General features: G+C 44.7%; 1 protein-coding gene across 1 annotated transcript in view; it reads left to right on the forward strand.

The window, feature by feature from the left end:
- Nucleotides 1–3,368: 3,368 nt before the first annotated feature.
- Nucleotides 3,369–16,052, forward strand: part of LOC144683647 (cryptochrome-1-like) — a 102,785-nt gene continuing 90,101 nt past the window's right edge. The window contains exon 1 of the mRNA XM_078546896.1: nt 3,369–3,613. Coding sequence (XP_078403022.1) covers nt 3,456–3,613 — 158 coding nt within the window. The 5' untranslated portion in view covers nt 3,369–3,455. The remainder of the gene's footprint in view (nt 3,614–16,052) is intronic.

A 16,052-nucleotide genomic window follows, 5' to 3' on the forward strand; every position in this document is an offset into this window, starting at 1 on the left:
TCTTAATCACATTTTGATTTGATGTTTGTAAGTTTTCTTTAAACTTTGTCTTTGGTTTTACAGCTAACCTAACTTAGGGGCTGTGTTTACTTTTCCCCTCATTTTGTTGATTTAGTTTATTAGGTTGGCTTTAAAAGAGCTATGAGGAGCTTAGATTCCAGTCTGGTGAGTTTCTGCTGTCATTACTGAACAGGTGACCAACATGTCCACCACATGTCAATACAAAATATATACAATATCTTGACAACAGAGTACATAAGACATAGAAACATTCCCCACAACCCTTCATTCCCTTACTGATTAAAAATCTGTCTATCTCAGCCTTGAATATTCTTAAAGACCCAGAATCTACAGCCCTCTGCGGTAAAAAAAATTCTACAGATTCACTAACCTCAGAGAAAAAATTCCTCCTCATCTCTGTCTTAAATGGGCGACCCCTTATCCTGAGGGCCCTCTGGCCCTAGACTCTCCCAAAAAGGGAAACAACCTCTCAGCATCTACCCTGTCAAACCTCCCAAAAATCTTATGTTTCAATAAGGTTGCCTCTCATTCTCCCAAACTCCAATGAGTACAGACCCAACCTACTCAAGCTCTCCTCATAAGAAAATCTCTCCATACCCAGGATCAACCTAGTGAACCTTCCCTAGACTGCCTCCAGTATATCTTTCCTCAGATAAGGGGACCAAAACTGTTTGCAGTATTCTAACTGTGGTCTAACTAGTGCGTTGTATAGTTATAGCAAGACTTCCCTATTTTTATACCCCATTCCCTTTGAAATAAAGGCCAACATTCCATTTGCCTTCCCTATTACCTGCTGAACTTGTATGTTAGCTTTTTGGGATTATGCACAAGGACCCAAATCCTTCTCTGCTGCAGCTTTCTGCAGCCTTTCTCTATTTAAATAATATTCAGCTGCTCTATTCTTCCTGCCAAAGTGCATAATCTTACATTTTCCCACATTATAATCCATCTGCCAAATTTTTGCCCACTCACTTAACCTGTTTATAATCCCAGAGGGATGGTTTTCAATGGGCGGAATGTCCAGAGGGATGGCTTTCAATAGGCAAAGTGTCCAGAGGGATGGCTTTCAATGGGCGGAGTGTCCAGAGGGATGGCTTTCAATGGGCGGAGTGTCCAGAGGGATGGCTTTCAATGGGCAGAGTGTCCAGAGGGATGGCTTTCAATGGGCGAAGTGTCCAGAGGGATGGCTTTCAATGGGCGTAGTGTCCAGAGGGATGGCTTTCAATGGGCGGAGTGTCCAGAGGGATGGCTTTCAGTGGTACGAGGAAAACAAAAACAGACCAGCTATTCCACATCAAGAACATTGCTCTGTCACCAAGGTGTATCCAACACACATGAGCTGGATTATGGAAGGTAGAAAGTGGGAGATCATCAGGGAAAGTGATGGAGTCCAGAGGTAACAAAGGTATGGATGATGGTTTTAGCAGCTGATAGGCTAAGGCCAGTGTAGAGACAGAAGATGTTATGTGAACATAAGATATAGGAGAAGTAGGCCAGTTGGCCCCTCGAGTCTCCTCCGCCATTCAATAAGATTGCGATAAGATAGGACCTTCTCCGGCCCCCTCCCACAACTCTTTCTCTGGTACACCGATGATTACTTCGGTGCTGCTTCATGCTCTCGTCGGGACCTGGAAAAATTTATTAATTTTGCTTCCAATCTCCACCCCTCCATCATTTTCACATGGTCCATCACTGACACTTCCCTTCCCTTCCTTGACCTCTCTGTCTCAATTTCTGGTGATAGACTGTCCACCAATATCCATTACAAGCCTACCAACTCCCACAGCTACCTCGACTACAGCTCCTCACAACCCGCTTCCTGTAAGGACTCCATCCAATTCTCTCAGTTCCTTCGCCTCTGTCGCATCTGTTCTGATGATGCTACCTTCAAAAACAGTTCCTCTGACATGTCCTCCTTCTTCCTTAACCGAGGTTTTCCACCCACGGCAGTTGACAGGGCCCTCAACCGTGTCCGGCTCATCACCCGCGCATCCGCCCTCATGCCTTCTCCACCCTCCCAGAAACATGATAGGGTCGCCCTTGTCCTCACTTATCACCCCACCAGCCTTCACATTCAAAGGATCATCCTCCACCAATTCCGCCAACTCCAGCATGATGCCACCGCCAAACACATCTTCCCTTCACCCCCCCTGGCGGCATTCCGTAGGGATCATTCCCTCCGTGACAGCCTGGTCCACTCCTCCATCACCCCCTACTCCTCAACCCCCACCTATGACACCTCCCCATGCATACGCAAAATATGCAACACCTGCCCCTCCACTTCCTCTCTCTTCACCGTCCAAGAGCCCAAACACTCCTTTCAAGTGAAGCAGCATTTCACTTGCATTTCCTCCAACTTAGTCTACTGCATTTGTTGCTCTCAATGCGGTTTCCTCTACATTGGAGAGACCAAACGCAGACTGGGTGACCGCTTTGCAGAACACCTTCGGTCTGTCCGCAAGCATGACCCAGACCTCCTTGTCACTCGCCATTTCAACACTCCACCCTGCTCTCATGCCCACATGTCTGTCCTTGGCCTGCTGCATTGTTCCAGTGAAGCTCAACGCAAACTGGAGGAACAGCACCTCATCTTCCGACTAGGCACTTTACAGCCTTCCGGACTGAATATTGAGTTCAACAACTTTAGATCTTGAACTGCCCCGTCCATCCCCACCCCCTTTCCGTTTCTTCCCCCGCCCTTTTGTTTTTTCCAATAATTTATATAGATTTTTATTTTCCCACCTATTTCCATTATTTTTAAATGTATTCCACCCATGGTTTATTTCACCCCACCCCCACTAGAGCTACCTTGCTCGTCCTGCTCTCCAATCTTAATGAGCACATTCCTTAGATAATATCACCACCTTCAACACCTCTTTGTACTTTTATCTGTGACATCTTTTGGTTATCTCCTCCTATCACTGCTTGCTTGTCCCAACAACACCCCACCCCCCACCCCCCCACCCGCCCTTCCCCCTTAAACCAGCTTCTTTGCACCCCTTTCCTGTTTCTATTTAGTTCTGTTGAAGGGTCATGAGGACTCGAAACGAGAACTTTGTTCTTCTCCACCGATGCTGCCAGACCTGCTGAGTTTTTACAAGTATTTCTGTTTTTGATAAGCTGCTGTAGTACGCGGCCGATGAAGCTAGCTTTTAACTGAGGGGAGGGGCATCGTGAGGGCGAGCCCTATGCATTGGTTATTGATAGGTGGGGAAGGGGCGGAGTTCGCGGCGCTGTCCAATGAGAGGAGGAGAAAGGGCGGAGCTCGCGTTGCCACCTGTAAAAGGCTAACGGCCGGAGCGCGAGGCGCAGAGCGGCAGCAGGTGCGAGTGAGCTTCTGCGCGGGAAGGGAGGGAATGGTGCTGTGCTGTTGTCGCTGTTAGGAGTCACTGTCGACCGCCAGCACTGCAGCCGCACTCCCTTCACCCAGCGACATGGAGACCCACTCCATCCACTGGTTCCGCAAGGGACTCCGGCTGCACGATAATCCAGCGCTGAGGGAGGCTCTGCGGGGTGCCAGCACCATCCGCTGCGTCTACATCCTCGACCCTTGGTTCGCCGGTTCGTCCAACGTTGGTGTGAACCGCTGGAGGTAAGGGGGCCACCACCCTAATGTGCATGTTGGGTTGGTTCCTGGGCGACAGTGTGCGTATTAACATCAGTAAATGAGAATGGTGCATTGGGCCGTAATTATACAACAAAAACAGCTTACAACGGGGACAGTTATGTAACTTGTAATTCGGATAGCTCTGCATGAGCTTCGCACGTGAACAACGAATTAACTCTACAAAATAATTCATTCAAGCCGTACGTCTCGATATTAATTGTGCCCTTTTCCCAAAAAAGGGAATGTATCAGATTTTGGGGCAGCAACATAATTGAAGAGAATGGAATTAAAAAGGCAGTGAATGTGGAATTGGTTAAAAGATCAAAAAGTGGAGAGTAGTGGTGAATGTTTTTTTTAGACTGGTGAACAATATTGTTGCCCCAGGGGTTAGTATTTTTAATATATAAATAACCTGGACTTGGTTTGCAGGGTACAATTTGCCGATGACATGAAAGTATATGATTCTACGAAGTAACCCAGATTTTTTTGCAATTCAAAGATATTTCAATCTATTGCAAAATAGATTGCAGCAGATCCAAAGGTTAAGCTTCCCGAATAAATATTATGTTTAAATGCTGCAGGATAGTTCAACCTGATTTAATGGTTCATTACTGGTGCCTCTGAAGCAAACCTCACTCAGAAATTATTACAAATAAATGCAAAGTAGATTAGACTTAGAAGGGTCGGAGTGGGGGTGGGTCAGTGTAGGGAGTACACTATCGGTGCTGATAAAATGCCTTTGTAAAGGGGAACAGCAAACAGGAACTGTTTGTGCAAGGACCTGGTTATTCAGCCTGACCTACCTTATGCCAGGGAGATTTTTTTCCTACTTGACGCAGTGGTCCTGATGAAAGATGCCTGCAGGATTCTGATGTTTCCTCCTCCCAAATCACCAATGGATTTCGAAAGTAGGAAGCTCATAGCTGTTCTAGACTAAATCCACACATTTGGACAACATGGAGAAAGCAGAGTGGATTGTTGATCTGTTGTAGGTGTGTTTAAACTAAATAGCCTGGTGAATACTTGAGAGTAACTGCCGGGCAAGTCATTCTAAGGGGTTAAATGATTCGAGCAAAGTGTGTAATGGTCCAGTAGAACAGTATTAGAAATGCCTGGAGTCTGAGGAGAATGAAATGCCTACAGGAATCACTCCTGGCTATGTGTATCTAAATTTATTGATAATTGTACCTTACATTTGTGGTATTGAATGCATGATTTTCAATGTATGTTTTTAAATCCATTTATTTTGTGAAAATATTTTTTAATAAAGCTTCTCTTGCTATACAAACCGTACTCGGATTTATTACATTGCAAATCCTTCAGCACCTTCAAAGATCCGACCACTAACAGCAACATTGCGTTTTTTTAAATGCTCTCCTTGGATTATGTGGGTAGAAAATCATGGGGTGGGGGGAAGAACTTAAATGTCGGGTAAATGGAAAGGGAGAAGGGTTAATTGTTTGGGGTGAGAGTTGGGGTTAATTGAATGGGTGTTGGGGAAAAGGCATTAGTTGGCAATAGTTTCATGACGTAGATGAGGAGCTAACTGGACGATATGTGAGGCTGGGGGCGGGTCGGTGGGTGTATTCAGATGATTGTGGGAGAGGGGCTGGATTCCAGAGATTGATCAGCAAGCATGCACCCTTCACGTGCCTTCTCATCCCAGTTCAGCCTCTAAAAGAGTAGGCCAACATACCTACATGGCACTCCTGGTCTCCAACTCGCCATGAACAAAACCACAGGACATTGTAAATATTAAAGTATATAGTGTGCACCTCCTGTAAATGGCAAACTCGACTTCCTGCACCACCTCCCTGTTGAATTCTACTGCGGTCGCCCTATTGTAAAGTACAGTACCCATGGAGTTACTATAAATTATATCTTATATTTTGTTTAAATATAAGCGTATACACCTTACCTGACACGCTTCAAATGTTTTCGCTCACTTCCAAATTCATAATTTTGTGTCCAGCTTTTTTCAAACGTATAAAGAAGCTATTTTCATTTCGAGGAGCTCTCCAGAATCTCAAAATACAAGAACCCCGCAGGTTCTTTATTCCCATAAAAATCCGATTTACAGCCTCGATAGAAAATAACTTTTGAATAGACATGCTCTATTTCTTTCACAAATCTGTAAATAAAAACATCCAGACCTCCACGTAGCAGAACAATAATGCCTTATCAGCACAAGAACCCACCACGTGAAACCAGGAGAGGTAGCATCAAAGATTTGTCTACTGTAAAATTGGTTTGTACACGGGCATTTCCTTCCTGTTTAATTATAAACTTACTCTTAAACTTTTTTCGTATTGGTTCAAGAATCTATCCGCCAACTTGAAAGATTTAACACCAGTTAAAATAATCATTTGCTTTTACGATAAGGATCAGCACATTTCCAACCCAACTCTGATAAACGAACTCTATTATTTCGAGCCTCTGAACGCTAAATATTTAGCCTTTCTGTCTTCAAAGTGTCACTGATCCACCTTAGCGGAAAATAACTTCTCCTTTTATGCGGCATTAAACTCCAGTGAATTAGAAAGTCTATCATCTGACTTGACATGAGCAGTAACACAGGAGACTTGGTGGTATGTATTGAAATATCCTTGCAGGTTTTCGCGTCACGCACTCCTTGGGGCAAAGGTTCAGAATACTAAATGCACTGCAGTGTAATTCAGATTGCAAATTGTTCTTGCGATGCCTTTAATTTAGTTTATGACTTTTATGTGCAAGTTAGTTAAATTGCCTTGTGTGTCAGGATAAATCAGTCGAAAATAATTCAGTTTAGTGTCTGATCTAGGCCACCTTAAGTGAATCTGTGACGCAGATCCATCTGAATAGTGTTAACGTTTCGAGTCCGTATGGCTCTTCAGAGCTTTTATCCATCTGAATGGTGACCTGCGGCTCTGGTTACATCAATAGCACAGCAAGGACTAATATTATAAAATGTAATTCCTATGTACAATTTCAATGCCCATGTCAAATGAATTATTTGGCAGCTATTTTTTCTGAAAGTAGGTCATTTAATCATAATTTTCAACGCGGTACTTAATTTAAAGGACAATCAACGCTTATTTATTTACCTGCCAGAATTAGTGACCACATATGGCCAGAGTACAAACAAACAGGCAGCTCCTCGGGGAAGCATGATTGGAAATCGGGATTCAGGCGTTCTAACGGAGGTGTGCTGTTAACATTGCTTTTGGAAGAACTGAGCTGCTTTCTGTTTTGAATCTGAATTTAATCTCTTGCTACATTAAAAACTGTTAATCATTCAGAAGCAGCAAGCCGCTTACCAAAGGTATAGAAGGTAATATAACATCAACTTAGGCAACCGACTAGTGCCTGTCAACATTCATTGTTTATCTTTTTTCACAAAAATATATTTTATAAAAATGTTTGTAAAGGTACATTACATATTTGGCATTATATAAGTGCTATACAGATAAGTTATGCTTCAGTTATACAAGGCATTGGTGAGACCACATCTCTCGCACTGTGCAGTTTTAGTCTCCTTATTTAAGGAAGGATGTTAATGTGTTGGAGGCGTTTCAGAGGAGATTGATATCTGGAATGAGTGGGTTGCCTTATGAGGACAGATTGGACAGACTGCGCTTGTTTCCACTGGAGTTTAGAAGAATGAGGGGGTGACTTGATTGAAGTATATAAGAACCTGAATGGTATTGATAAGGTGGATGTGGGAAGAATGTTTCCTCTTGTGGGTGAGTCCAGAACTAGGGGGCACTGTTTTGAAATTAGGGGTCACACTTTTAGGACAGAGATTAGGAGAATTTTTTTCTGAGGGTTGTGCAACTTTGGAACTCTGCCTCAGAAGGCAGTGGAGGCGGGGTCATTGAATATTTTTAAGGCAGAGGTAGATAGATTCTTGTTAGGCAAGGGAATCGGAGGTGATTGGGAGTAGATGGGAATGTGGATTTCAAAGCACAAACAGATCAGCCATGATCTTATTGAACGGCAGAACAAGCTTGAGGGGCTGAATGGCCTAAGTTCTCCTATTTCATATATTCATAAGTTACTTACAATACATGAGATGCCTCACCACACTTAGAATTACAGATTATATTTGCAGTGTATATTTATTTCATGTCAAACCTTCTCTTGTGCATACAGCCTGCAGGGCTGGAAGCACTGTAAAAACCCCTCACTATACTACAGTGGGCGGGCCTTAGATAGTGGACTCTCCCCATTGAGCTGTAAAGCACAATCCTGCGTTATGGAGCTGTTCAGGATGTACCTCAACAAAAACCACTGCATCTTTCTAGATTTGCTTTACAAAAGCACATTCAAAAGGGAATAGGTGACGGTCTCTTCCCCACCACAACCAACGTGAAGGCAACATGTGGAGGTGAGGCAGGCAGGGAGATGTGACTGGGTGTGCCCTTCTCACCAACAGCCAAGCTAAGTGTAGTTGCTTGTTTGAAAGTTCTGGTGATGAGACATTGTGTAAAATGACTTAAAAGTTTGCTCAAGAAACCATCTGACAGGATCCACCATGTCCTTTTCCCACAGGGTCTCGAGGACATTGCTTACAGACCACTGTCTGGACTTGTGGTCAGAGGTGTTTTTCTGACTGGAGAGTTCAGCGGCAATGTGGCCAAACCCCATCCTTTGCAACACCAATAGAACCTTGGTACTTAGTGACACTTGGTATTTGTGTACTGAGAGTGTACACATAGCTTAATGCAGCTGCACACAAAGGTGGTCATTAGGATGAGAGGACGTTAGGTATGTTTTTGTCTAAAGAATTGTGCATCGTCTGCCTGCAGACATGGTTTATTTTCAATCTCTAGAAAAAGTGGATTTTAGCTTAGATGATCACCATGGCACAGGAGTAGGGTATGGGCCAGACCTGTGCACGTCGAATTGCAGAATCCTTCCCCAAACCTCATTTTGGGGTACACATCGGTCATGGCGGTATGCCATATTTTGTCAAAGGCCTTCTGGTCCAAGTTGATTGAGCAGATCTCCACTCCCCTGTCCCGCATATAGGTGATCGTATCCCTGAGTAGCGCGAGGCTATCAGAGATCTTCCAGACAGGTACAGTGCAGGTTTGATCAGGGTAGATTACCAACTCCAGAGCAGACTTGATCTGACCATCTCTATTGCTGTTGAAAACCTTATATCTACCTTTGTCACTGAGGTTTGATTTCCTCAATGTTGTTCTTGCTATCCTCTTCAACTCTTCCCGACCTCTGCCCATTTATGCCCTGTCACCATGCTAATTCCTGAAAGCCGATCACCACCTATGGCCCCACTGTTATTTTCTCCCTGTTTCCAGCATGTTCATTTCAAATTGCTGTATAATTCACTGAGTGTGTACCATGCTGCCCTTCCCACTCTGCAGATTCCAGTCCAAGATGCTTTTCCTCCCTCTCATCTATAGTCATCTGCACTTTTGGCCATTGTGCTGCTGCACTGAGGAACTCTTCCTAAATCTCCTAGCTTCCTTCAAAAGTTGCCTGAGACAGTTATCTGGCATAATTTTTCTCCCACATTGCTTTGTCTCCTGTGATTCTCTTGTAGCATGCCTTGTTGCATGAAAACCATTGTATGAGCACATTTTAAAATTTTCAAAGCACTAGACAAACCAAACCAGCAGTCATTGTGACCATGTGCTAAACTGGCCACCATTGTGGAACAATTCATGTTAAACTGGGGCTATTGTATAATAAATGTGTCAAAAATGTGATTGTTTAATTCATTCAAGATCAGAGGGGAAATTATATGATAATCGTGAACAGGAAAAGACCTGCAGTTCCATGTAGTCTGTCACATGATCCTTATCTTTATAGTATTAACACAATTGAAGAGCTTAAGTGAACCATATAACCATGGTAACAGAATCATTGGAAGAGAGTGAGATGAACATGTGTAGCTTCTTAGCCCCATGCTGTATATCTGAAGTCTGCTTTGTGTCTGTTAGTGTATTCTAATTTATTGTTAGTATGCATGAACATAGAATTCAGAGATCAAAGGTAGAATTGGTTTAAGTGTTTTGAATAAACCACTCTTTGCTGCAGACAGGTTGGAATGGTGAAATGTGTTAACTGATTTCTTGTAATGAATTTGCAAACTCAATGATAAATCAAAATCGTATGGGATCGTGCTGTATGATTTGACTGAGTCCTCATGTTGGACATGAGCTCATTAAAGATGAAAGAGTGATTCTGCAGTTGTTATAACTGATGTCTGTTTTTAAAGTAACAGGAGAAAACAGAACAGGAAAGCAATTCAACAATAAATGACTGGATAATCTGTTTTTGAGATGTTGAGGGATAAATATTGGCCAGGACACTGGGACTAACTCCCTACTCTTCTCAAAATAGTACCATGGATTTTTACATCCACATGAGAGGGCAGATAGGGCTTAGATTTAACACCACCTTCTGCATACCTCTTTAGCCACTTTCTCAACTGGTTAATGACAGGTGTTAGGTTTCAATAACAAGTTGCATTTCTATATTAATGAAAATCAGGGCAAAACGAAAGTCTTGTTTTTAACCTGTCTCTCTCTGAACTTGCTGCACTCCATTCTCTCAGGTCCAACCCTGACATTGTCATCAAACCCGCTGACAAGAATGGTGCTGTTGTTGTCTGGCGCACTGACCTCTACCTCGCAGAGGCTGAGCGTCAACTCGCAGACACTTCCTCCTACATCCCCCTGGACCATGACCCGACCACCGAACATCAAGCCATTGTTTCCAGGACTGTTACTGACCTCATCTCCTCTGGAGATCTTCCTTCCACAGCTTCCAAGCTGATAGTCTCCCAACCTCCTACCCAAAATCCACAAACAGGACTGTCCCGGCAGACCGATCGTGTCAGCCTGTTCCTGCCCCACGGAACTTATTTCTTGCTATCTTGACTCCATTCTCTCTCCCCTTGTCCAGTCCCTCCCCACCTACATCCGTGTTTCCTCTGACACCCTACATCATATCAACAATTTCTAGTTCCCTGGCCCCAACCGCCTCCTCTTCACCATGGACGTCCAATCCCTCTACACCTCCATCCTCCACCGGAATGGTCTGATGGCTCTCCGATTCTTCCTCGAAGAGAGGCCCGAACAATTCCCATCCACCACTACTCTCTTCTGTCTGGCTAAACTTGTTCTCACACTGAACAATTTCTCCTTAAACTCCTCTCACTTCCTCCAAATAAAAGGTGTGGCTATGGGTACCCGCATGGGCCCCAGCTATGCCTGTCTCTTTATGGGGTATGTGGAACATACCTTGTTCCAGTCCTACTCCGGCCCCCGCCCACAACTCTTTCTCCAGTACATCGATGAATACTTTGGTGCTGCTTCATGCTCTCATCTGGACCTGGAAAAATTTATTAATTTTGCTTCCAATTTCTACCCCTCCATCATTTTCACATGGTCCATCACTGACACTTCCCTTCCCTTCCTTGACCTCTCTGTCTCAATTTCTGGTGATAGACTGTCCACCAATATCCATTACAAGCCTACCGACTCCCACAGCTACCTCGACTACAGCTCCTCACATCCCGCTTCCTGTAAGGACTCCATCCCATTCTCTCAGTTCCTTCGCCTCTGTCGCATCTGTTCTGATGATGCTACCTTCAAAAACAGTTCCTCTGACATGTCCTTCTTCTTCCCTAACCGAGGTTTTCCACCCACGGTAGTTGACAGGGCCCTCAACCGTGTCCAGCCCATCTCCCGCGCATCCGCCCTCATGCCTTCTCCTCCCTTCCAGAAACATGGTAGGGTCCCCCTTGTCCTCACTTATCACCCCACCAGCCTCCGCATTCAAAGGATCATCCTCCGCCATTTCCGCCAACTCCAGCATGATGCCACCACCAAACATATCTTCCCTTCACCCCCCCGGCGGCATTCCACAGGGATCGTTCCCTCCGGGACACCCTGGACCACTCCTCCATCACCCTCTACACCTCAACCCCCTCCCACGGCACCTTCCCATGCAACTGCAGAAGGTGTAACACCTGCCCCTTTACTTCCCCTCTCCTCACCGTCCAAGAGCCCAAACACTCCTTTCAATTGAAGCAGCATTTCACTTGCACTTCCCTCAATTTAGTCTACTGCATTCGTTGTTCCCAATGCGGTTTCCTCTACATTGGAGAGACCAAACGCAGACTGGGTGATCGCTTTGCAGAACACCTTCGGTCTGTCCACAAGCATTACCCAGACCTCCCTGTCGCTTGCCATTTCAACACTCCACCCTGCTCTCATGCCCACATGTCCGTCCTTGGCCTGCTGCATTGTTCCAGTGAAGCTCAATGCAAACTGGAGGAACAGCACCTCATCTTCCGACTAGGCACTTTACAGCCTTCCGGACTGAATATTGAGTTCAACAATTTTAGATCATGAACTCTCTCCTCCATCCCCACCCACTTTCCGATTTCCCCCCGTTTTTTTTCAATAATTTATATAGATTTTTGTTTTCCCACCTATTTCCATTATTTTTAAATGTATTTCCATCCATTGTTTTATCTCTACCTTTTAGCCTTTTTCGATTCCTTCACCCCACCCCCCACTAGGACTATCTGTACCTTGCTTGTCCTGCTTTCTACCCTTAATTAACACATTCCTTAGATAATATCACCACCTTCAACACCTCTTTGTCCTTTTGTCTCTGACATCTTTTGGTTATCTCTACCTATCACTGGCCCTTTATCCAGCTCTACTTGTCCCACCCACCCCTAAACCAGCTTATATTTCATAAAAACAAAAAACTGCGGATGCTGGAAATCCAAAACAAAAAATAAAAAATACCTGGAAAAACTCAGCAGGTCTGGCAGCATCGGCGGAGATGAGTACAGTTGACGTTTCGAGTCCTCATGAACCTTCAACAGAACTAAGTAAAAACAGGAGAGGGGTGAAATATAAGCTGGTTTAAGGCGGTGGGGTGGTGGTTGGGACAAGCAAGCAGTGATAGGAGGAGATAACCAAAAGCTGTCACAGACAAAGGACCAAAAAGGTGTTGAAGGTGGTGATATTATCTAAAAGAATGTGCTAATTAAGAATGGATAACAGGACAAGCAAGCTATAGAGAGCTCTAGTGGGGGTGGGGTGAAATAAGACTAAAAGGGCATAAAAGGTACAGATAAATGATCGGTGGAATACATTAAAAATAATGGAAATAGGTGGGAAAATAAAAATCTATATAAATTATTGGAAAAAACAAAAAGAAGGGGGAAGAAATGGAAAGGGGGTGGGGATGGAGGAGGGAGTTTAAGATCTAAAATTGTTGAACTCAATATTCAGACCGGAAGGCTGTAAAGTGCCTAGTCGGAAGATGAGGTTCTGTTCCTTCAGTTTGCGTTGAGCTTCACTGGAACAATGCAGCAAGCCAAGGACAGACATGTGGGCAAGAGAGCAGGGTGGAGTGTCAAAATGGCAAGCGACAGGGAGGTCTGGGTCATTCTTGCAGACAGACCGAAGGTGTTCTGCAAAGCGGTCACCCAGTCTGCGTTTGGTCTCTCCGATGTAGAGGAAACCGCATTGGGAGCAATGAATGCAGTAGACTAAGTTGAAGGAAATGCAAGTGAAATGCTGCTTCACTTGAAAGGAGTGTTTGGGCCCTTGGACGGTGAGGAGAGAGGAAGTGAAGGGGCAGGTGTTACATGTCTTGCGTTCGCATGGGGAGGTGCTGTAGGAGGCGGTTGAGGAGTAGAGGGTGATGGAGGAGTGGTCCAGGGTGTCCCGGAGGGAACGATCCCTGTGGAATGCCGCCGGGGGGGTGAAGGGAAGATATGTTTGGTGGTGGCATCATGCTGGAGTTGGCGGAAATGGCGGAGGATGATCCTTTGAATGCGGAGGCTGGTGGGGTGATAAGTGAGGACAAGGGGGACCCTACCATGTTTCCGGGAGGGAGGAGAAGGCGTGAGGGCGGATGCGCGGGAGATGGGCTGGACACGGTTGAGGGCCCTGTCAACTACCGTGGGTGGAAAACCTTGGTTAAGGAAGAAGGAGGACATGTCAGAGGAACTGTTTTTGAAGGTAGCATCATCAGGACGGAGGCGAAGGAACTGAGAGAATGGGATGGAGTCCTTACAGGAAGCGGGGTGTGAGGAGCTGTAGTCGAGGTAGCTGTGGGAGTCGGTAGGCTTGTAATGGATATTGGTGGACAGTCTATCACCAGAAATTGAGACAGAGAGGTCAAGGAAGGGAAGGGATGGACCATGTGAAAATGATGGAGGGGTGGAGATTGGAAGCAAAATTAATAAATTTTTCCAGGTCCCGACGAGAGCATGAAGCAGCACCGAAGTAATCATCGATGTACTGGAGAAAGAGTCGTGGGAGGGGGCCAGAGTAGGACTGGAACAAGGAATGTTCCACATACCCCATAAAGAGACAGGCATAGCTGGGGCCCATGCGGGTACCCATAGCCACACCTTTTATTTGGAGGAAGTGAGAGGAGTTAAAGGAGAAATTGTTCAGTGTGAGAACAAGTTCAGCTAGACGGAGGAGAGTAGTGGTGGATGGGGATTGTTCGGGCCTCCGTTCGAGGAAGAAGCTGAGAGCCCTCAGACCATCCCGGTGGGGGATGGAGGTGTAGAGAGATTGGACGTCCATGGTGAAGAGGAGGCGGTTGGGGCCAGGGACCTGGAAATTGTTGATATGACGTAAGGTGTCAGAGGAATCACGGATGTAGGTGGGAAGGGACTGGACAAGGGGAGAGAGAAGGGAGTCAAGATAGTGAGAAATGAGCACATTCTTTTAGATAATATCATCGCCTTCAACACCTCTTTGATCTTTTGTCTGTGACAGCTTTTGGTTATTTCCTCCTATCGCTGCTTGCTTGTCCCAACAACCACCCCCCCCACCCTTCTCCCCCCTCCCCCACCTTAAACCAGCTTATATTTCACCCCTCTCCTATTTTTACTTAGTTCTGTTGAAGGGTCATGAGGACTCGAAACATCAACTGTACTCTTCTCCGCCAATGCTGCCAGACCTGCTGAGTTTTTCCAGGTATTTTTTATTTTTTGTTTCAGCTTATATTTCACCTCTCTTCTATTTTTACTTAGTTCTGTTGAAGGGTCATTTGGACTCGAAACGTTAACTGTGCTCCTCTCCGCAGATGCTGCCAGACCTGCTGAGTTTTTCCAGGTATTTTTGTTTTTGTTTTAGATTTCCAGCATCCGCAGTTTTTTTGCTTTTATGAAAACAAAAGTTTGTTCTCTGACTGTACACTGCACTTATTGCCCATTCCCAGTTCCATAGAGAATATAAAAGCAAAAAACTGTGGATGCTGGAAGTCCAAAACATAAACAAAAATACCTGGAAAAACTCAGCAGACATAGAGTATATAGTTGTGGGCTGCTGCCTTTGGTGACCTACTTTTACAAATGAATGATTTGCTAGGCCTTTTCAGATAGCAAAAGAGTCAACTGCATAGTGTCACTGGATTCACAAGTAGGCTTGTTGTTTGTCAGCCGTGGCTCAAGTTTGTGGTGCACTCGCCCCTGAATCGGAATGTTTCGCTTCAGAACTTGACCACAAAAATAAAGGCTGACACTTCAGTGCAGTGCTAAGGGAGTGGTGCACTGTTGAGTCTTTCAGATGAGGTGTTAAATCTAGGTTCGACCTGCCCTCTCAGGTGGATGTAAAAATCCCATGGCACTATTTTGAAGAAGAGCAGGGGAGTTATTCCCGGTATCCCGGCAAATATTTATCCATGAATATCACAAAAACAGATTATCCGGTCGTTTATTGTCGAATTGCTTTCCTGTTCCATTTTCTTTTACTTTAAAAACAGACATCAGTTATAACAACCGCAGAATTGATCTTTTTGTCTTTCATGAACTCGTGTCCAACATGAGTACTCAGTCAAATCATACAGCACGATCCCATATGATTTTGATTTTTATCATTTGAGTTTGCAATTCATTACAAGAAATCAGGTACCATATTTCACCATTCCAACTTGATTACAGCAAAGAGTGGTTTATTCAAAACACTTAAACCAGTTATACCTTTGATCTCTGCATTCCATGTGTGCATGCATAATAACACTAAATTACAATATTTCAAAAGACACACAAAGCAGACTTCAGATAGACAGCATAAGGCTAAGAAGATAAACACATGTTCATCTCGCTCTCTTCCAATGATTCTGTTACCATGGATATATGATTCACTTAAGCTCTTCAATCGCTTTATTACTATAAACAGGCCCAAACAGAGTGTCCCAGACCCTCAAGGCATGGCTGAATGACCTTCCCATTCCTTGAGCCGTTCAATCTTGCCTTAGACCTCATTTACAAAGCATCTCTGTTCAGCAGAACTGAAAGCTATTTTAACTCATTGTGGGTTACAAACAACCCAAAACACTGAGATACATAGGTAGTTTGAACCTACACTCCCACAATTATTATGCTGATGGTGTGGGAGCCTGCAGTGTGCAAATGGGCAGCTGTGTTTCC

Source organism: Cetorhinus maximus, chromosome 8, assembly GCF_964194155.1.
Source record: "Cetorhinus maximus chromosome 8, sCetMax3.hap1.1, whole genome shotgun sequence".
Classification (NCBI taxonomy): domain Eukaryota; kingdom Metazoa; phylum Chordata; class Chondrichthyes; order Lamniformes; family Cetorhinidae; genus Cetorhinus; species Cetorhinus maximus.